The following is a 21449-nucleotide window of genomic DNA, read 5'->3' on the forward strand; positions in this document are numbered from 1 at the left end:
GAACCACTCAACCTTCCTTCAGTGTTTTGACATACCACCATCATCAAAGCTCCATATGCACTAGTGTCTGTTGCTGGGCTTTTGTCCATTCCACTAGCCTACTTCTTGGTTCAGGCACCAGCACTCGTTCTATTGAGGCTTTAAAGTGTATTTTAGCGTCTAGCAGGGCAAATCCTCACTGCAGAGCTTTTCTGGCTATTCTTGCATGATTGTATCCACTGTCTTGCTCCTTAAAGTCCGGCTAGATGCTTTTCACTAGTTAATTTATAAATCCACTTGAGAAGAACTATCACCTCTATGATACTGAGTCATCTTATCCAAGAACAGGTGTTGTTTATAAATGATGCTGGGTAGCTGAGACTCCATGTACAAGGGAGGATGGTATAGTTTGAGAACAAAAAAGTGATGTTTCCTCTCGATTTGCAGATATCGATGAGTGTGAGACTGGTCTGGCAAAGTGCAAGAAGAAATCCTACTGCAGAAATGAAATTGGAAGTTACTACTGCAGCTGTGTCCCAAATTCTGTCTTCAACTTTGTGGCTGGCTTATTTAAATTAGATTATAAAGAGTGTTATGGTAAGGATTTCCAAATACTCTTTCCACTGTGAAAAAGGAGGGGTGAGGGAAGACTTTGAAAGCTCCATTCATTTCAGGCCAGGGTAAGAGAACAAATATGTCCTGGCCCTCGTCCTGCATCCCCCCTGTTGTCCCTGGTAATCTTTTCTCAGAAGGCACCACCCAAGCCCCCAGCACCAATCATCATCCCTGTGTAGCTGCCTTGTAAGAGTAAGTCTCCTGTCTGGGTCTCTTTCCTGGGCTTCCAAAATGACATCTCTGATTTTCTGCTGGACTTCCCTACTTGTTTCTCCTCTGCTTACTTTATTTTTTTTAATTTTTTAATGTTTATTGTTTTTGAGAGCAAGAGAGACACAGAGCAAGCAGGGAAGGGGTATAGAGAGAGGGAGACACAGAATCTGAAACAGGCTCCAGGCTCAGAGGTGTCAGCACAGAGCCCGACACGGGGCTCGAACTCACAAACCGTGAGATCATGACCTGAGCCGAAGTCAGATGCTCAACTGATTGAGCCACGCAGACGCCCCTCTCCTCTGCTTACTTTAAATTCAATTTCTATATTTATCTGTCTACATACTAAACCCTGCAAGTTCACATGGACACCTCCAATTCCCATCCATCAGGGCTTGCTCTAGCCTTCCCTCTGTCCTTTGTTGTAACTTTCTCTGACACAAGAACCTGGCTCTCGCTCACCAGAATATGCTCATTCTTGTTTTGAGTTCAATACATTGGACTTCTGACTCTACCACTTAACCAGATGACTTTTGCGTAATGCCCTAACTTCTATATGCCTCACCTATAAATGGGAATAACAATAACACCTACTGTACAAGCGATGTGTTGCTGCATAGTAAATTACACCAGTGGTCATGGCTTAAAAGAACACCTATTTTCCTACAGTGTATGTAGGCCAGGAATCTGGACATAACTCCCTTGGGTCCTCTGTTCCAAGGTTTCTCACAGCTACGAAGTGTTAGGCAGGGATGCAGTCTCATCTGAAGGCTCATCTGGGGGTGAATCTGCTTCCAAGCTCACTCACGTGGCTGCTGGCAGGATTCAGTTTTTTAAAGGCTACTGGGTTAAAGGCCTCAGTCCCTTTCTGGTGGCTGGTGAGAAGCTGTCAGCCTCTCTGGCTTGCTTTGCTATAGCAAGCACATAAGAATAGCTGGAAAGAGAGTGCAAATGAAAGAGAAGTTGAAGTCTTTTATGACCCAGTCTCAGCAGTGACATCCTATCACTTTTGCTGAGTTCTATTCATTAGCAGGGGTCTGATCAGGGGAGGAGGGATCCAAATGGCAGAGATCACTGAGAGTCCCTTCAGACACCTGCTTATCTCATGTACTGGGTGGAACAGAATTTCTCCAAATTTATGCCTATCTGGAACCTAGAGACATGATCTTATTTGGAAAGAAAGTCTCTACATATCTAATAAAATAAAAATGAGGTCATACCAGATGAGGGTGGGCCCTTAATCCAATATGACTGCTATCCTTATAAGAAGAGGGAAATTTGGGGGTGCCTGGGCGGCTCAGTCAGTTAAACACCTGACTCTTCATTTTGACTCCTGTCATAATTTTGTGGTTCATGAGAGCAAGTCCTGCACTGGGTTCCATGCTGACAGCACAAAGACTGCTTGGGATTCTCTCTCTCCTCCTCCCTCTGTCCCTCCCCCACTCACACATTTTCTCTCTCTCTCAAAAACAGATAAACTTTAAAAAAAAAAAAGAGGGAAATTGGATGTAGAGACACATACACTCAGACATGCAAAGACAGACACAGAGGCTGGGGTTCTGCTGCCACGAGCCAAGGAACAGAGAAGATTGCAACCGCCAGAAGCCAGAAGAAGCAAAGAAGGACCCTCCTTAGAACCTTCAGAGAGAGTGTGGCCCTGCCAATAACCCTTGATTTTGGACTTTTAGCCTCAAGAACCATGAAAAAGCACATTTCTATTGTTTTAAGCCACCCAGATTGTCGTACTTTATCACAGCAGCCTTAGGAAACTAACACACCTCGCCTACCCATTTTGATTATTAAGGTGTGTAAAATACTCAGTGCAGTGCTAGGTACCTAGGAAGGCTCAATAAATATTAAGTCACATGACCCTGTTCTGGAAACTTCTGTGTTTCTTTACACGAAATAGTGTGTATTAAGACACTTTATATACCATGTTGTGTATACAACTGCCGGTACTATTATTGCTTCTATAATATTAACCCAGTTAATACCCATTCCTTCAGGAAGGAAGCCTTCTCTGCACCCCACATGTGCTGGAGCTTCTCTGTGCACTCCCAAGATATCTCATCCTATTAAGAACATGCTGGTACCTTGAGATGACTTACTCATTTTTTTTCATCATTAACCTAGTGACTTTCCCACCAGACTTCAAACTTCTTTGTCTTCTTATCAACTTCTACCCATAAGGTTCAATACTGTTCTTGGCTTTTAGTAGCTGTGCAAAAAATACTATTGACTGAATTATTGGACTGGAGGCCCCACCCTAATTCTCTTTTAAATTCTACTGTAGAAGATACTTGGGACTTCTTAGAGGGGACTTGGGCAAGGATGGGAAGCATCAGAGAAAGACCCAACTTGAGAGTGTTTGGAAGAGAGATGTGAGCTAGGCATGTTATCTCCCACATCCCACTCAATGGCTACTTTTCTTTTCAGAGGCCACTGGTGAGGAGATACAGGTCTCAAGGGACATTCAGGTGAGTGAGGTGAAGCCTAGGTCTGGGAGACATCTGGCCAATCTTTCCATGTTATTCTCTCATTTAAATAACTACCACGGTTCCCTCTGCCGTTTAGGACACACCAGCTGTCACATAGGAATGATTTTGTCCTCTCTCCCAGGGTACATCAGAAAACGTCTGGGGACATTTCTGATTGTCACAACTAGGGTGCTACTGGCATTGAGTGGGTAGAGACCAGGCATGCTGTTATGCTACATTATCTGGTCCCAAATGTTAATAGAAATTGAGAAACCATGGGAAAGGCTTTTAGTGCCTCAGCTGTTGTTCAAAGACCAGCACCAGACATCTCGAGTTTCATTCCACCCCTATCATCACTTCCATCCCTGTCTTCCTCTGTAAAGTACTCTTCATGAGTTTCAGACACCTCACCCTTTAGGCCCTCGTGCTCCCATAAATACAATGGAGTGAATGATTCTCCCTTCACAGGGCTATGCATGATAAATGAGAAGACAAGCTCCAGGTTGAAAGCACAGAGCTTTGCCTTCTAGGCTCACCCAACCACACTCAAGTAAATTCCTGCTTTCTTTTTTTTTTTTTTTAATTTTTTTTTCAACGTTTATTTATTTTTGGGACAGAGAGAGACAGAGCATGAACGGGGGAGGGGCAGAGAGAGAGGGAGACACAGAATCGGAAACAGGCTCCAGGCTCCGAGCCATCGGCCCAGAGCCCGACGCGGGGCTCGAACTCACGGACCACGAGATCGTGACCTGGCTGAAGTCGGACGCTTAACCGACTGCGCCACCAAGGCACCCCTTAAATTCCTGCTTTCTTAAGTTCTAGTACAAGTCTACCTAATTAGCTTTATTTCTTTGCAAGGAAATTCTGATGAACAATGGAAGCAAAAATCACATTGCAAAAGTGGCGACCCAAGTACTTCAAGACACGGAACTGATCGTATGGACTGAGACTTTAGCTTTTCCAGGAAAGTATGAGAATTCTACGCTTGGTATAGGTAAGAAACAGAGCATTTTCCTTATGACCAAAAAAATTTTATGAGCGTGATCTTTTGTCAGACTTTGTGTTTATGTGATGTGGAGAATTCATTCAAGGGATTTTTCCCAAATGCAGACCTGCTCCAAAGTGACTTTTCTGGGAAAACTTTTAAATGTTTAGCTTCTCTTGCTTAAAAAAAGTAAGTCCCCCCCCCCCATTACCAGGTACTCCAGTATAAGATGATTTAAAATTTTTGATCTTTAAATATTTTTTTTCAATATATGAAATTTATTGTCAAATTGGTTTCCATACAACACCCTGATCTTTAAATATTGTATGTAAAGTCTGAGCTTGCTCACCCTAGTTCCAGCTTCAAGAAGCATGGCCATCTCCTCTCTTCCCCTGGGTGGCTGTGGCCAGTGCGTGCTGCTTAGGTCATTTTGACCATCTCATCCCTATCAGCCAGAGATGTGGAAGGGAGTGCCATCTGGTCTACCTTGCATACAGAAAAGGAAATCACCAGTAGGGTGCCTTTCAAAGAAGGGAGTTAGTTCTTCAACAAATTTCATATGTGTGAGAAGTGAACAAAGCAGGACTCTCTTAATGTTTCCAGTTTATGAAACCAAGAGGTGCAATGACACAAGTGAGAAGACTCTTCTGGAGGCTGGAAATAACACTATGGATATCAACTGTACTGATGCTTTCAAAGGAACCATAGGAGGTACTGTGTTCAAGTTGGATTCTCCTGACCTCCAAATTCTAGGCACTGTTGTCTCATTTCCAGGTGGCTGGGGCAGGAGGTGGGGACTTAAAGTTTTTGAGGCAGGGGGGGACTCTACATAGTGATCACTAACCAGGCAATTTGAGGGACACACTTGGGTGTGTACTTTATGACACACTGAGGTTCATACAGGTGTCCTTGACATGCTTCCTTAAAAGGGACAGGCTGATGTATGCTTGGTTTCCATATGATGGTCTGAAAAGACAGCACTAGCGGGTGGCAGATGATTGTTGCCTTGAACACTCTTTCCCTTGAGAAGTACTTTATAATCACCCTATTTAAAATTTTTTTTTTTCTTTTCCAACGTTTTATTTATTCTTGGGACAGAGAGAGACAGAGCATGAACGGGGGAGGGGCAGAGAAAGAGGGAGACACAGAATCGGAAACAGGCTCCAGGCTCTGAGCCATCAGCCCAGAGCCTGACGCAGGGCTCGAACTCCCGGACCGCGAGATCGTGACCTGGTTGAAGTCGGACGCTTAACCGACTGCGCCACCCAGGCGCCCCTAATCACCCTATTTTAAATCGTCCCCCAGTCTTCCTCTGTACTACGAGTTGGCAAACTTTTTCTGTGAAAGGACCAGGTAGTAAATTTTTTTTTCTCAAGTTTTTGTTTAAATTCCAGTTAGTTAACATATAGTGTAATATTAATTTCAGATGTAGAATTCAGTGACTCATCACATACATGCCCAGTGCTTATCGCAAGTTCCTTCTTAATCCCCATCACCCATTTAACCCATCCCCCTGCCCACCTTCCTCCATCAGCCCTCAGTTTGTTTTTCATAGTTAAGAGTCTGTTTTATGGTTTGCCCCTCTTTTTTCTTTTTTCCCCTGTATTCATCTATTTTGTTTCTTAAATTCCACATATGAGCAAAATCATATGGTATTTTTCTTATTCTGGCTGACTTATTTCTCTTAGCATAATACACTGTAGCTCCATTCACGTCTTTCCAAATGTCAAGATTCCATTCTTCGTTCTTATAACTAATATTCATTATATATATATATATATATATATATATACACATACACATTATATACATTATATATATATACATTATATATATATACATATATATTTATATACACACACACACACACACACACATACATACATACACACCACATCTTCTTTATCCATTCATCAGTCAGTGGGAATTTGGGCTCTTTTTGTGATTTAACTATTATGTACCCCTTCAAATCAGTATTTTTGTATCCTGTGGGTAAATACCTAATAGTGCAATTGCTGGATTATAGGGTAATTCTACTTTGAACTTTTGGAGGAACCTCCATACTGTTTTCCAGAGTGGCTGCACCAATTTGCATTCCCACCAGCAGTGCAAAAGAGATCCTCTTTCTCCACATCCTCACCAACATCTGTTGTTGCCTGAGTTGTTCATTTTAGCCATTCTGACAGGTGTGAGGTGTATCTCATTGTGGTTTTGATTTGTATTTCCCTGATGGTGAGTGATGTGGAGCATCTTTTCATGTGTTTGTTGGTCATCTGTATATCTTCTTTGGAAAAATGTCTGTTCGTATTTTCTGCCCATTTTTTAACTGAATTTTATTTTCTGGGTGTTGAGTTTGATAAGTTCTTTATAGATTTTGGATACTAACCCTTTATCTGATATGTCATTTGCAAATATCTTCTCCCACTCTGTAGGTTGCCTTTTAGTTTTGTTGATTGTTTCCTTCACTGTGCAGAGATTTTTTATTTTGTGAAATCCCAATAGTTTATTTTTGCTTTTGTTTCCCTGGCCTTGCTTAGGCAAGGTGATCTTTGTTATAACTACTCAAGCCTGACGTTGTAGTGGGAGAGCAGCGATAGACGATATGTAAATAAAAGGGCATGATAGTGTGCTAATAAAACTTTATGTACAACAACCAGTAGTAGGCTGGATTTGACTCTCAGGTCATAGTTTGCCACCCCTCCTTTATTCCATCATCTTATTTAAATTTCCACACAGAATCCACACTATGTAATATTTTCTTAATTAGTTTGTTGCTCATCTCCTGCTATAATATCAGCTCTCTGATGGCAGGAACTCAGCCTCTTTTCTTCATTGTTGTATCATAATGCCTAAAACACTATCTGGCACACACTAGATGCTCAATAAATATTTGAATGAACGAATGAATAAATTAATGAATGAATGCATGAAAAAATATTTCAAAGAGAAAGACCTGGTTCTCTGGAGAGAGTGAAATACCAGCTGCATTTTCTTCAGAAAACCCCAGCTTTCCACAGTGATTAATCTTCACTCCGTATTATGAGCTGTCTGATGGAGAAGGGAGAGGGAAAAGATCTTAAATGAGTTGATTTTTTAAATGGAGTAAATAATAATATAGGTGGTAAGTGGATTTGACTAAAACTGGGATGGTGGCTGATGAATAATTGCAGTTTAAGAAATGTTACATCATGTGGGGTACCTGGGTGGCTCAGTTAGTTAAGCGTCCAGCTCTTGATTTCAGCTCAGGTCAAGATCTCATGGTTCATGGGATCAAGCTCTGCATCAGGCTCTGTGATGGCAGCATGGAGCCTGCTTGGCATTCTCTGTCTCCTCTCTGCCCCTCCCCGACTCATGCTCACATGCACTCTTTCTCAACATAAATAAATAAACCTTAAAAAAAGAAATACTACATCATGCTACAGAGTATCATATGTGCATTTACCTTCTGTGAATTAAATTATTTTTGCATGAAAAAAGGAGGGGAAGAGGATGGGAGGGAGAGAAAGAGAAACAGAAAGAGGGAAGAATGAGAGAGAATGAATTAAATACAATGCATCATCCTGCATATCTTCCCATACTTTTCTAAATTGGATATCCCAGAGTGAGCTTGAGATGGACAATGGGAAGGTGTGGTTTCCTCATCCTACCTGAGTGCCACCTGCCTTTCTGAGGACAAACATCTGGCCTCATGGCTCTGATTTTGATATCTAAGTGCTCATGTATATTTTTACAATACATCACTGGATATGTTGCATGTATATCTCTTGTGTGTGGTGCATTATAATATGTATTAATTATGTATGCATGTGTATTAATATGTACTTCGTATACAAAGTGCTATACCCGAAACCACACATAATGTATTGATGGGGCAACATAAGAGCTTTCCAAGGGCAATTTTGACTGTATGTAACGTTTGCCTTATGACTCTCACGCAAGATACTAGTGTACCAATTTCCCATAATATGGATGCTTTCTAAAGCGATTTCTCTTCTGTTTTCTCAGATAGAAGTGCAGTTGCACTTATCACTTATCAATCTCTTGGGGATATTCTGAATGGATCTTTTTTTAATGATGGAAGAGGGACACAGGAAGTGAAACTGAACTCTCGTGTCACAAGTGGCACCATTGGTATGAAGGAAAAAGTATATCTCTCTGAACCTGTGTTCCTGACCTTCCAAAATATACAGGTGAGCAAACGCCAGGGCTGGATCTCTGTGCATTACCTCAAAGAGGTATGTTATTAGGGTTCTGGCAAGAAACTGAATCCAACTCTGCTTATTCAGAGTTAAGAGAACCAACAAGAAATGTTAAGGCACCCAGAGATTGCCACCAAGGGAAGTTATTATCATATTTAAGCCTAAAAAGGCAATGGAAGGGTGAGCATTATTGAGCCCAAGGAAAGCTGGAGGGTTGCCCTGCTGGAGATGGAGGCATCCTGGAACAGAAGAAGCATCTAGCAAAACACCTGACCTCCTCCTCCTTTCATCTAAGGACTTCTCACTGGTACCTCTCACTGGTTGTCCCAAAGACAAAGAACGTGGGTAAAGCAGTTCATAAGGGTCAGTCCCTGGGGCTCTGAGATGACCAGAGAATGGCAGAATAAATGAAGAATAAACCCCACAGTAAATGTGGTCATATGAAAGTCTTCCCCACGAGTGTTCTCCACGATAGGATTTTCTCTGATTCCAGTTTCCAAAGCAATGCATCCATGACTAACCTATAAAATTGAGATAATCAAACCAGAAAGAGCTCTACTCTCATGCTATTCTCTTTCCAGCCTGGTGGTGCAAGAGCAAAATATTTCTGTGTCTCCTGGGATGCATCAGAGGAGGGGGGCGCCTGGTCAATGGAGGGCTGCTCTCATGTGGGCAGCAACGATTCACACACCCGATGCAAATGCTTCCACCTTTCCAGCTTTGCTGTTCTCATGGCTCTTGTTCCCAAGGTACCAAGATTCATGGCCCCCTCCTGGAGTCTGTGTCCTACAAAGGGTGAGGTCATCCTCTCCATGTCTTAGAAAGAGACTCTAAGATAAGGAATCAAGTGGCAGTGGCTCCCTTGAGAGGTAATTCCAGGAAGCACCAGTAAAGGGACTGGGGAAGTGAAATGAGAAAAGAAAAGAAAAATCAAGCTAATGTGGACAGCATTATCAAGCCAGTCACCACCGTGGGCATCTGGAACTTAATTCCTTCTGGAGTATTCTGGGAATCAGTGTAGGAGACACACCTGAGTCATCCTAACTGAACAGTGGGAGAGCAGGGGTATTTATACACCACCTCCTCTCAGGCATTGGTTGAAAGCTGCACCCAGGGGTTGTTAATTTTGGCATTTCCATGGGCATGAGCAGAGTAAGCTTAAGCTATCAGATAAATCCTTCAAATATTGGACAGTTGGGTTGTCAGCCCCTGTCAAACATTGGACAGTTGGGTGGAATCTAAGGTGATCTGGAATCAAACATCCATTATTCTGCAAGCAGTGGTTACAGCTGGTCAGATGGGAAGGAAAGCCACTGACTATCACTAACGAAAAAGCATAGCTCCTTCAACTTCCCAGGCCCCAACTACAGCTACGATAAGCCATGTTTAAAGAAATTTGCCTAATTTCTTCCCCTATTTCTTTTTAGCTCTCATTTATTGAACAGTTACTGTATGACAAAACATTTTTTAGCTCTCATTTATTGAACAGTTACTGTATGACTGCATGATAAAATGAGGTCATGCATTATATTGCACATTTAAATGCATGACCTCATTTTATTCGCTCAACAAATTCGTGTATGACTGCTTACTATATACTAGATGCTGTTCTGGGCATTGAGGATACAGCAAAGAACAAAACAGATAAATCCCAACCTTCATAGAGATGGCTTTGGAGAGCCCTGTTGTCCAATAGGATCACCAGCCACACGTGACTATTGGGCACTTGAAACGTGGCTAATGTCACTGAAGAACCAAATTTTTTTTTAATGTTTATTTTTGAGAATAAGAAACAGTGTGAGCAGGGGAGGGGCAGAGAGAGAGAGAGACCCAGAATCTGAAGTAGGCTCCAGGCTCTGCGCTGTCAGCACAGAGCCTGACATGGGGCTTGAACCCACAAACTGTGAGATCATGACCTGAGCTGAAGTCAGCTTAACCGACTGAACCACCCAGGTGCCCCCCAAATTTTTAATTAAAAAAAAAATTTTAGAGAGTGTGTGAGCAAGGGAGAGGGGCAGAGAGAGAGAGAGAGAGAGAGAGAGAATCTTAAGCAGGCTCTGTGCTGAGCATGGGTCAGGGCTTGATCCCATGACCCTGGGGTCATGACCTGAGCCAAAATCAAGAGTCGGATATTCAACTGACTGAGCCACCCAGGTGCCCCTCCCTAAATTTTAAATTTTATTTAATTTTAATTTATTTAAATTAAGAAGCAGTGTGAAATGTTTTTCCATTCAACACAACTTCATTGGCAGGACTTCATTTCACTTCTATCATCAAAAATAATGGGATCTGGGGGTGTCTGGGTGCCTCAGTTAAGCGTCTGACTTCCCTTCAGGTCATGATCTCACGGTTCGTGGGTTCGAGCCCCACGTCAGGCTTTGTGCTGACAGCTCGGAGCCTGGAGCCTGTTTTGCTTCTGTGTCTCCCTCTCTCTCTGTATGAAATACACACTGGATTTTGAAGACTTAATGTGGAAAAAAAGTACCAAAGATCTCATTAATAATTTATTTACATTGATTGTAATTTAAATTGATTACACTTTTGCTATATTGATCATATTATATATAGTACATTGGACTGATAATATTTTGAACACACAAATTAATTTGAGCTGATTCTTTGCACATTAAACATTTTTTTAATGTTTATTCATTTTTTGAGGGGTGTAGAGGGGCAGAGAGAGAAGGAGACACAGAATCCACAGCAGTCTCTAGGCTCTGATCTGTCAACACAGAACCCAATGCAGGTCTCAAACTACACAAACTGTGAGATCATGACCTGAGCTGAAGTCAACCTTCAACTGACTGAGCCACCCAGGCGCCCTCTTTTCACATTTTAAAATATATGGCTACTAAAAAATTTTAAATTCCACATGTGGCTCACATATTTCTGTTGAACAGCACAAGGCTAGTGGTTTTGGGTTTTCAATAACCTTGTGTGGTAAATGCACCCATTTTGAAGATGGGAATATCAACTCTTAGATTAAGTCAGTTGTTGGAGAGACTGAACTGGGACACCCATATAACTCTCCATCAGGCACATAAGCACAGAGCTGGAAACTATAACAGATTCTTCACTTTGGCTCATAGGTGGATCCTGTGCTGACTATGATCACCTATGTGGGGCTGAGCCTCTCCCTGCTGTGCCTCCTCCTGGCAGCCCTCACCTTCCTCCTGTGCCGACCCATCCAGAACACCAGCACTTTCCTCCACCTGCAGCTTTCCATTTGTCTCTTCCTGGCCCATCTGCTCTTCCTAACAGGGATTGACCAAACTAAGCCTGAGGTAGGTGCTATTTTGTCTGTTGTCATAATCAAATCTAGCCATTTTGTCTTGAGGAAGGATGGGGAGAGAGACAAGAGTCAGCAGTGATAGTATTGGGGGAAAAAACAACTTTCCATTTCAATTCTCCTCATCTGTAACTCTGAATAAGACTGGTACTTTCTGAGAAGCCATTTAGCAAGCTGATAGAGAGTCAGACTGATAGCATTAACCAAGGTAACAGTAGCTGCTGTAACAAAGAAACTCCAAAATGTTTGTGGCTTAGCATAAGAGTGGTTAATTTCCCACTTATGTATCCACAGAGGGTGAGAAAACTGGTTTGAAGGGTGTCTATCCTCCAGCCTGAGGTTGGAGCCTTCTTTGTCTACCATACACAGCTTTCAAGGTCATCCAAGAGTCCTTTCCATTTTAGCCAAATGGAAAGAGAAAAGAACAAGGCAGAGTCCCGTGAGGGAAGTCTATATGGGCCATCTTGGAAAATGGTGCACATCACTTCCCTTCTCATCCTATTGGCTAGAAATCAGTGATGTGGTCACACCCAACTACAAAGGGTGTTGGGAAATGTAGTCTCTGGCTGGGAAGTCCCATCCCAGTGACATGTCTATAGTCTGGAATCAGGAGTGGAGTGAGTCTTGAATTTGGGGTGGACATTGGCTTTGCCACTGTTAGCTTTTGTCTTCATCATGATTACATTCATCATCATATTCAGGAAGAATTGGAGCTAAATGTTTTCCAAAGCTCCTTTTAACCCTAAAAGACTATGATCTCACAGCTAGAAGGTTGTGAAAGCAGTATTTCCCCCCTTCCCAGGGAGGCAGTATATTATTACAGTTAAGAGTAAGTATAGTCTTGGTGGAGGAGCCAAGATGGCCATTCCAAGATGGCAGAACAGCATGGAAGTTTTTTGTGTGTCTCGCGTCCACGAAATACAGCCAGACCAACACTAAACCATCCTGCACACCTAGAACACTGATCTGAAGATTAATACAACAATCTGCACAATATGAACCACAGAATTCAGCAGGATGCAGCACGGAGAGGTGAACCGGGGGAGAGAGAAGCCACAGAGGACAGGCAGTCACTTTTGCGTGTGGAGAGAGGATGGAGATGGGGGGAGAATATGGGGAAAACACCCCTCCCCAAAAGCAGCTGGAGAGAAGGTGGAAAGTTGGAAACAGCCTCAGGGACTGAACTAAAAAGGGAGACAGAATAAAGGAGAGGGTTTAAATTCCATTAAGACTGTAAACAGGGGGAGCGCAGAGTCTGAAACTCTGCAGCTGGATACCCGGCGGTGCTCTGGTGGGAAGGGCGAATCCCCAGGAGCAGAGTGGGGCCCGGGAGACTCTCAGGCCACACAGGGAGAAGTGGCTTCACTGCTGGAAGGACATTTGATAGAGGCTGTGAGGCCACCTGGGCCCAGCAGACCCTGGAGAATGGCCACATTCTCTGGTGCTAGAACAAGGTCATTAAGGGTGAAGGCTGGTGCCAGATGTGTGTTGTGATTTTCCATAATCCCTGAGGTGTTGCTGCTACACTGTCTTGTGAACTTTTTCTGGGCAGGCTGGCACCTGGCCGCAGTCTCTGGGCATCAGCAGCAGCATGGTCCCACAAGCGTTCCTGGATGTGGCCAGCACCCAACCATTGCTTAGTGAGGGGTGGAGGGGGTCAAAGCCACAGTCCCTCAGAAGTGGGGGGCCGTGGAAGACAGCTGCATCTGAGACAAAACTTGGGAGGGAGGTGCTACCTGGGGCTTGGTCATGGACAATGTAAAAGTGGGGAGTGGACAGAAGCCTAGACAAAGGACGGGTGTGCGATTGCTGATTGGGGAGAACAGAGTTCTGATACTAGAGACTGGGTAGCTGGGTGACGCCATTTTCACCACTCCTGCGCATGCACATACACACCTACAAGTCCCACAACAATCCACCCCAGTAAGCTAAGCAGCGCCAACTAGTGGAGAACAGAGCCATTACACTAAGCCCCGCCCAACTTCACCAACCTCACTCTTCAAGAACACAAATCTCACCTCCTGCTTAACTGATGGACTATATAAAGTGCTTCATAGTTTGACTTTTAGGGGAAAATGAAGTAATTCCAGTCATATTTCAGTCTGTTAGTACAACTATTCAATTTTCTTTCTTCCTTTCTTTTCTCTTTTTTGTTTCTTTTTCTTGAATACAGAAAGAAAAAATTCATTTTTATTTTCAATTTTTATTAAAAATATTTTTCTTTATTTTTTTCTACTATATTTTTTACTTTTGTGTAATTTTTTCAAATTCTGTTTTACTTCCATCATTTCATTTTAGTCTACTTCACTGTATTCATTTTTTCAAATTTTCAAATGATTTCCTTTTCCCCCCTCCTTTTTTCACTAATATATCAAACCACTTTCAACACCCAGGCCGAACACACCTAGGATCTAGCATCATTTATTCAATTTTGTGTGTGTGTGTGTGTGTTTGCTTTTAATTTTTTAATTTTAATATTTTCTTAATTTTTTATTTTAATTTTTTCTACCTCATTAATTCCTTTTCTCCCTTCAAAATGATGAAACAAAGGAATTGACCCCAAAAGAAAGAGCAGGAAGATATAACAGCCAGGGACTTAACCAACACAGATACAAGCAAGATGTCTGAACCAGAATTTAGAATCACGATAATAAGAATACTAGCTGGAGTCGAAAATAGATTAGAATCCCTTTCTGCGGAGATAAAAGAAGTAAAAGCTAGTCAGGATGAAATAAAAAGTGCTATAACTGAGCTGTAATCTTGTACAGATGCTGCGGCGGCAAGGATGGATGAGGCAGAACAGAGAATCAGTGTTATAGAGGACAAACTTATAGAGAATGATAAAGCAGAAAAAAGAGGGAGACTGAGGCAAAAGAGAACGATTTAAGAATCAGAGAAATCAGTGACTCATTTAAAAGGAACAACATCAAAATCATAGGGGTCCCAGAAATGGAAGAGAGAGAAATAGGGGTAGAAGGGTTATGTGAGCAAATCATAGCGGAAAACTTTCCTAACCTGGGGAAAGACAGATCAAAATCCAGGAAGCACAGAGAGCTTCCATTAGATTCAACAAAAACCGACCATCAATAAGGCATATCATAGTCAAATTCACAAAATAGACAAGGAGAAAATCATGAAAGCAGCAAGGAAAAAAAAATCCTTAACCTACAAGGGAAGACAGATAAGGTTTGTAGCAGACCTATCCACAGAAATTTGGCAGGCCAGAAAGGAGTGGGAAGATATGTTCAATGTGCTGACTCAGAAAAATATGTAGCCAAGAATTCTTTATCCAGCAAGGCTATCACTCAAAATAGAAGGAGAGAGAAAAAGTTTCCCAGATGGACAAAAATTAAAGGAGTTTGTGAGCACTAAACCTGCCCTGCAAGAAATTTGAAGGGGGACTCTCTGAGGGGAGAAAAGATGAAAATACATACATACATACATACATACATACATACATACATACATACATAAATACCAAAAGCAACAAATATTAGAAAGGACCAGAGAACACCACCAGAAACTCCAACTCTACAAGCATCATAATGACAATAAACTCATACCTTTCAGTACTCACTCTAAACGTCAATGGACTAAATGCTTCAATCAAAAGACTTAGAGTAACAGAATGGATAAGAAAACAAGATCCATCTATATGCTGTTTACAAGAGACCCACTTTAGACATAAAGACACCTTCAGATTGAAAGTAAGGGGATGGAGAACCATCTATCAGGCTAATGGTCAACAAAAGAAAGCCTGAGTAGCCATACTTATATCAGACAATCTAGACTTTAAAATAAAGACTGTATCAAGAGATGAAGAAGGTCCTTATGTCACAATTAAGGGGTCTATCCACCAAGAAGACATAACAATTGTAAATATTTATACACCAAATGTGGAACACCCAAATATATAAATCAATCACAAACATAAAGTAACTCATCGATAATAATACCATAATAGGAGACTTCAACACCCCACTCACAGCAATGGACACATCATCTAATCAAAAAATCAACAAGGATGGGGAGCCTGGGTGGCTCAGTTGGTTAAGCGTCCGACTTCAGCTCAGGTCATAATCTCGCGGTCCATGAGTTTGAGCCCCGCATCAGGCTCTGGGCTGATGGCTCGGAGCCTGGAGCCTGCTTCCGATTCTGTGTCTCCCTCTCTCTCTGCCCCTCCCCCGTTCATGCTCTGTCTCTGTCTATAAATAAATAAATAAATGTTAAAAAAAAATCAACAAGGAAACAATGGCTTTGAATGACACACTGGACCAGATGGACTTAACAGATATATTCAGAACATTTCATCCTAAAGAAGCAGAGTATACATTCTTCTCCAGTGCACATGGAATGTTCTCCAGAATAGACCACATACTGGGACACAAATCAGCCCTCAGCAAGTGCAAAAAGATCGAGATCATACCATGCATATTTTCAGACCACAATGCTATGAAACTTGAAATCAGCCACAGGAAAAAATTTGGAAAGGTAACAAATACTTGGAGACTAAAGAACATCCTACTAAGGAATGAATGGCTAACCAAGTAGTTGAAGAGGAAATTAAAAAGTATATGGAAGCCAATGAAAATGGTAACACCACAGCCAAACCTCTGAGATGCAGCAAAGACAGTCATAAGAGGGAAGTATATAGCAATCCAGGCCTTCCTAAAGAAGGAAAAAAGGTCTCAGATGCACCTTACACCTTAAGGAGCTGGAAAAAGAACAGCAAATAAAACCCAAAACCAGCAGAAGACAAGAAATAATAAAGCTGAGAGCAGAAATTAATGCTATCAAAACCAAAAAAAAGTAGAACAGGTCAATGAAACCAGAAGCTGGTTCTTTGAAAGAATTAAGAAAATTGATAAACCACTAGCCAGTTTGAACAAAAAGAAAAAGGAAAGGACCCAAATAAATAAAATCAAGAATGAAAGAGGAGAGATCATAACCAACACAACAGGAATAAAAACTATAATAAGAGAATATTATGTGCAATTATATGCCAATAAAATGGGCATTCTGAGGGGCGCCTGGGTGGCGCAGTCGGTTAAGCGTCCGACTTCAGCCAGGTCACGATCTCGCGGTCCGTGAGTTCGAGCCCCGCGTCGGGCTCTGGGCTGATGGCTCGGAGCCTGGAGCCTGTTTCCGATTCTGTGTCTCCCTCTCTCTCTGCCCCTCCCCCGTTCATGCTCTGTCTCTCTCTGTCCCAAAAATAAATAAAAACGTTGAAAAAAAAATTTAAAAAAAAAATGGGCATTCTGAAAGAAATGGAAAAATTCCTAGAAACATATACACTACCAAAACTGAAACAGGAAGAAATAGAAAAGTTGAACAGACCCATAACCAGTAAGGAAATCAAATTAGTAATAAAAAATCTGCCAAAAAACAAGATTCCAGGGCCAGATGGCTTTCCAGGGGAATTCTACCAAACATTTAAGGAAGAGTTAACACCTATTCTCTTGAAGCTGTTCCAAAAAATAGAAATGGAAGGAGAACTTCCAAACTCTTTCTATGAGGCCAGCATTACCTTGATTCCAAAACCAGACAGAGACCCCACTAAAAAGGAGAACCATAGACCAATTTCCCTGATGAACATGGATGCAAAAATCCTCAACAAGATATTAGCCAACTGGATCCAACAACACATTAAAAAAAAAACTATTCACCACGACCACGTGGGATTTATACCTGTGATGCAGGGCTGGTTCAATATCTGCAAAATAATTAATGTGATTCATCACATCAATAAAAGAAAGGACAAGAGCCATATGATCCTCTCAATAGATGCAGAGAAAGCATTTGACAAAATACAGCATCCTTTCTTGATAAAAACCCTCAAGATAGTAGGGATAGAAGGATCATACCTTGAGATCACAAAAGCCATATACGAAAGAACAACTGATAATATCATCCTCAATGGGGAAAAACTGAGAGCTTTCCCCCTAAGGTCAGGAACAAGACAGGGATGTCATTCTAACCACTGTTATTCAAAATAGTATTGGAAGTCTTAGCCTGTGCAATCAGACAACACAAAGAAATAAAAGGCATCCAAATCGGCCAGGAGGAGGTCAAACTTTCACTCTTCACAGATGACATGATACTCTATATGGAAAACCCAAAAGATTCCACCAAAAAACTGCTAGAACTGATTCATGAATTCAGCAAAGTTGCCCGATATAAAATCAATGCACAGAAATCGGTTGCATTCCCATTCACCAACAATGAAGCAACAGAAAAATCAAGGAATCGATCCCATTTACAATTGCACCAAGAACCATAAAATACCTTGGAATAAATCTAAGCAAAGAGGTGAAAAACCTATATGCTGAAAACCATAGAAAGCTTATGAAAGAAATTGAAGAAGACACAAAAAAATGGAAAAATATTCCATGCTCCTGGATAGGAAGAATAAATATTGTTAAAATGTCGATACTACCCAAAGCAATCTACATATTCAATGCAATCCTTACCAAAATAACACGAGCATTTTTCACAGAGCTAGAACAAATAATTCTAAAATTTGTATGGAACCAGAAAAGACCCCGAATAGCCAAAGCGATCTTGAAAAAGAAAACCAAAGCAGGAGGCATCACAATCCCAGACTTCAGGCTGTACTACAAAACTATAATCATGAAGGCAGTATGGTACTTGCACAAGAACAGACACTCAGATCAATGGAACAGAATAGAGAACCCAGAAATAGACCCACAAATGCATGGCCAACTAATCTTAGACAAAGCAAGAAAGAATATCCAATGGAATAAAAACAGTCTTTTCAGCCTGTGGTACTGGGAAAACTGGACAGCAACATGCAGAAGAATGAACCTGGACCACTTTCTTACACCATACACAAAAATAAACTCAAAATGGATGAAAGACCTAAGACAGGAAGCCATCAAAATCCTCGAGGAGAAAGCAGGCAAAAACCTCTTTGATCTTGGCCACAGCAACTTCTTAACACGTCTCTGGAGGCAAGGGAAACAAAAGCAAGAATGAACTACTGGGACCTCATCAAAATAAAAAGCTTCTGCACAGTGAAGGAAACAATCAGCAAAACTAAAAGGCAACTGACAGAATGGGAGAAGATATTTGCAAATGACATATCAGATAAAGGTTTAGTATCCAAAATCTATAAAGAACTTATCAAACTCAACACCCAAAACACAAATAATCCAGTGAAGAAATGGGCAAAAGACATGAATAGACATTCTCCAAAGAAGACATCCAGATGGCCAAACGACACATGAAAAAATGCTCAACTCACTCATCATCAGAGAAATACAAATCAAAACCACAATGAGATACCACCTTACACCTGTCAGAATGGCTAAAATGAACAACTCAGGCAACAACAGATTTTGGCGAGGATGCGGAGAGAGAGGAGCTCTTTGGCACTGATGGTGGGAATGCAAACTGGTGCAGCCACTCTGGAAAACAGTATGGAGATTCCTCAAAAAATTAAAACTAGAACTACCCTATGGCCCAGAAATTGCACTACTAGGTATTTATCCAAGGGATACAGGTGTGCTGTTTCAAAGGGGCACATGCACCCAAATGTTTATAGCAGCACTATCAACAATAGCCAAAGAATGGAAAGAGGCCAAATGTCCCTCGGTGGATGAAGGGATAAAGTAGATGTGGTATATACACACAATGGAGTATTACTTGGCAATCAAAAAGAATAAAATCTTGCCATTTGCAACTATGTGGATGGAACTGGAGGGTGTTATGCTAAGCAAAATCAGTCAGAGAAAGACAAATATATGACTTCACTCATATGAGGACTTTAAGAGACAAAACAATGAACATAAGGGAAGGGAAACAAAAATAATATAAAAATAGGGAGGGGACAAAACAGAAGAGACTCTTAAATATGGAGAACAAACAGAGGGTTACTGGAGGGGTTGTGGGAGGGGGGATGGGCTAAATGGGTAAGAGGCACAGATTCAAGGAATCTACCCTTGAAATCATTGTTGCACTATATGCTAACTAACTTGGATGTAAATTTTTTAAAAAAGAGTAAGTATAGTCTTGGGGTGCCTGGGTGGCTCAGTCAGTTAAAGCATCCGACTCCGGCTCAGGTCATGATCTCACAGTTCATGAGTTCAAGCCCCGCATTGGGCTCTGTGCTGACATGTCAGAGCCTGGAACCTGCTTCAAATTCTGTGTCTTCTTCTCTCTCTGCCCCTCCCTGCTCTCACTCTGCCTCTCTGTCTCAAAAATAAATAAGCAATAAGAAAAATTTAAAAAGATTAAGTATTGTCTTTAAAGATGGTTTGCGTTTCAAATCCATTTTTATTTTTTAGTTGTATGATCTTGGGTGAGATTTTAATCTCTTTGGGCTTTAGTTTCCTCATTAGAAAATGGGCAGAGATTGGCAAATGACAGTGCTGAGGCTGAGTCAGGCCTACCTTCTGTTTTTGTAAAAAAAAAAAAAAATCTGTTTTGTAAAATAGTCTTTTTTTTATTGGAACCATAACTACCAACGTCTGAGGGCTTGAGAAGAGAGATGTCCCAACTCAGATAGATAGAGCAAATTCTCTCTTCCTCCATAAAAATTTAATTTAGGCTCTCCATTGATTGGATGATGCCCACCCTCATTGGTTAGGGTGATCTTCTTTGCTCAGTTTACTGATTCAAATGGTAATATATACCTGAAACACCCTCACAGACACACCCAGGAATAATGTTTTACCAGTTATCTGGGCATTTTCCTTAGCTCAGTTGAGTTAACACAAAAAAATTAAGCATCTCACCTACCCAAAGGATAAGGGCCATGGAATATTCATCTACCAACTTTGATCCATCATGGATCTGAGGACTGTTTGTGTGGTATTTATTCCTCAGCACTTCTGGCCTGCCCCATCCATGGGGTAAGCATGGGCCAGCGAGAGCTCCCCAAAATGTGTTGCCCGTAGGCAAAATGTCGTGGGTGTTAGGATTGAAAATGCAGGGGGCATCTGGGTGGCTCAGTCGGTTAAGCCTCCAACTTCGGCTCAGGTCACAATCTCGCAGTTCATGGGTTTGAGCCCATGTCGGGCTCTGTGCTGACAGCTCAGAGCCTGAAGCCTGTTTCAGATTCTGTGTCTCCCTCTGTCTGCCCCTCTCCCACTCATGCTCTGTCTGTCTTTCTCTCTCTCGAAAGCAAATAAACATTAAATAAAAAGAAAATGCAGGTCAACATCCAGGAAAAGTCAACTGCTGAGGATCGGATCAGGTGGAGACAACACTGCTAACTCTCGTCTCCCCTGCAGGTGCTGTGCTCCATCATCGCTGGTGTGCTGCACTACCTCTACCTGGCCTCCTTCACTTGGATGCTCCTTGAAGGGCTACAGCTTTTCCTAACCGTCAGAAACCTCAAGGTGGCCAACTACACCAGTGCAGGCAAATTCAAGAAGAGGTTCATGTGCCCTTTTGGCTATGGGGTTCCAGCTCTGATTGTGGCTGTGTCTGCAATAGTAGGACCCCAAAATTATGGAACATATGATCGGTAAGAATGATGTGTGCCTTTAGGGTAGAAGTTGTGCCCATGGCTGATGCGAGATCTGAAATCAAAAAACATTTCAGCACATTTGCTGTTGTGAGTTATACATCAAACCAGTCCTTTTTTTTTTTTTTTTTTTTTTGAGCCAGAATTCTATTTTCTCTTCAAAATTCCTAGAGGAATGGTTCTCAGCATCTTTGGGGTTGGATCC

General features: G+C 41.7%; 1 protein-coding gene across 1 annotated transcript in view; it reads left to right on the forward strand.

Annotated features, from left to right (window-relative positions):
• LOC115499444 (putative adhesion G protein-coupled receptor E4P) overlaps window positions 1-21449 on the forward strand; it is a 78354-nt gene that overhangs the window by 14693 nt on the left and 42212 nt on the right. Inside the window, exons 5-12 of the mRNA XM_032595722.1 lie at window positions 427-576; window positions 3241-3281; window positions 4140-4275; window positions 4870-4977; window positions 8272-8456; window positions 9047-9214; window positions 11555-11749; window positions 21009-21244. Of these exons, the coding sequence (XP_032451613.1) occupies window positions 427-576; window positions 3241-3281; window positions 4140-4275; window positions 4870-4977; window positions 8272-8456; window positions 9047-9214; window positions 11555-11749; window positions 21009-21244 (1219 nt within the window). The remainder of the gene's footprint in view (window positions 1-426; window positions 577-3240; window positions 3282-4139; window positions 4276-4869; window positions 4978-8271; window positions 8457-9046; window positions 9215-11554; window positions 11750-21008; window positions 21245-21449) is intronic.

This window comes from Lynx canadensis, chromosome A2 (assembly GCF_007474595.2).
Source record: "Lynx canadensis isolate LIC74 chromosome A2, mLynCan4.pri.v2, whole genome shotgun sequence".
In the NCBI taxonomy this organism is placed as follows: Eukaryota; Metazoa; Chordata; class Mammalia; order Carnivora; family Felidae; genus Lynx; species Lynx canadensis.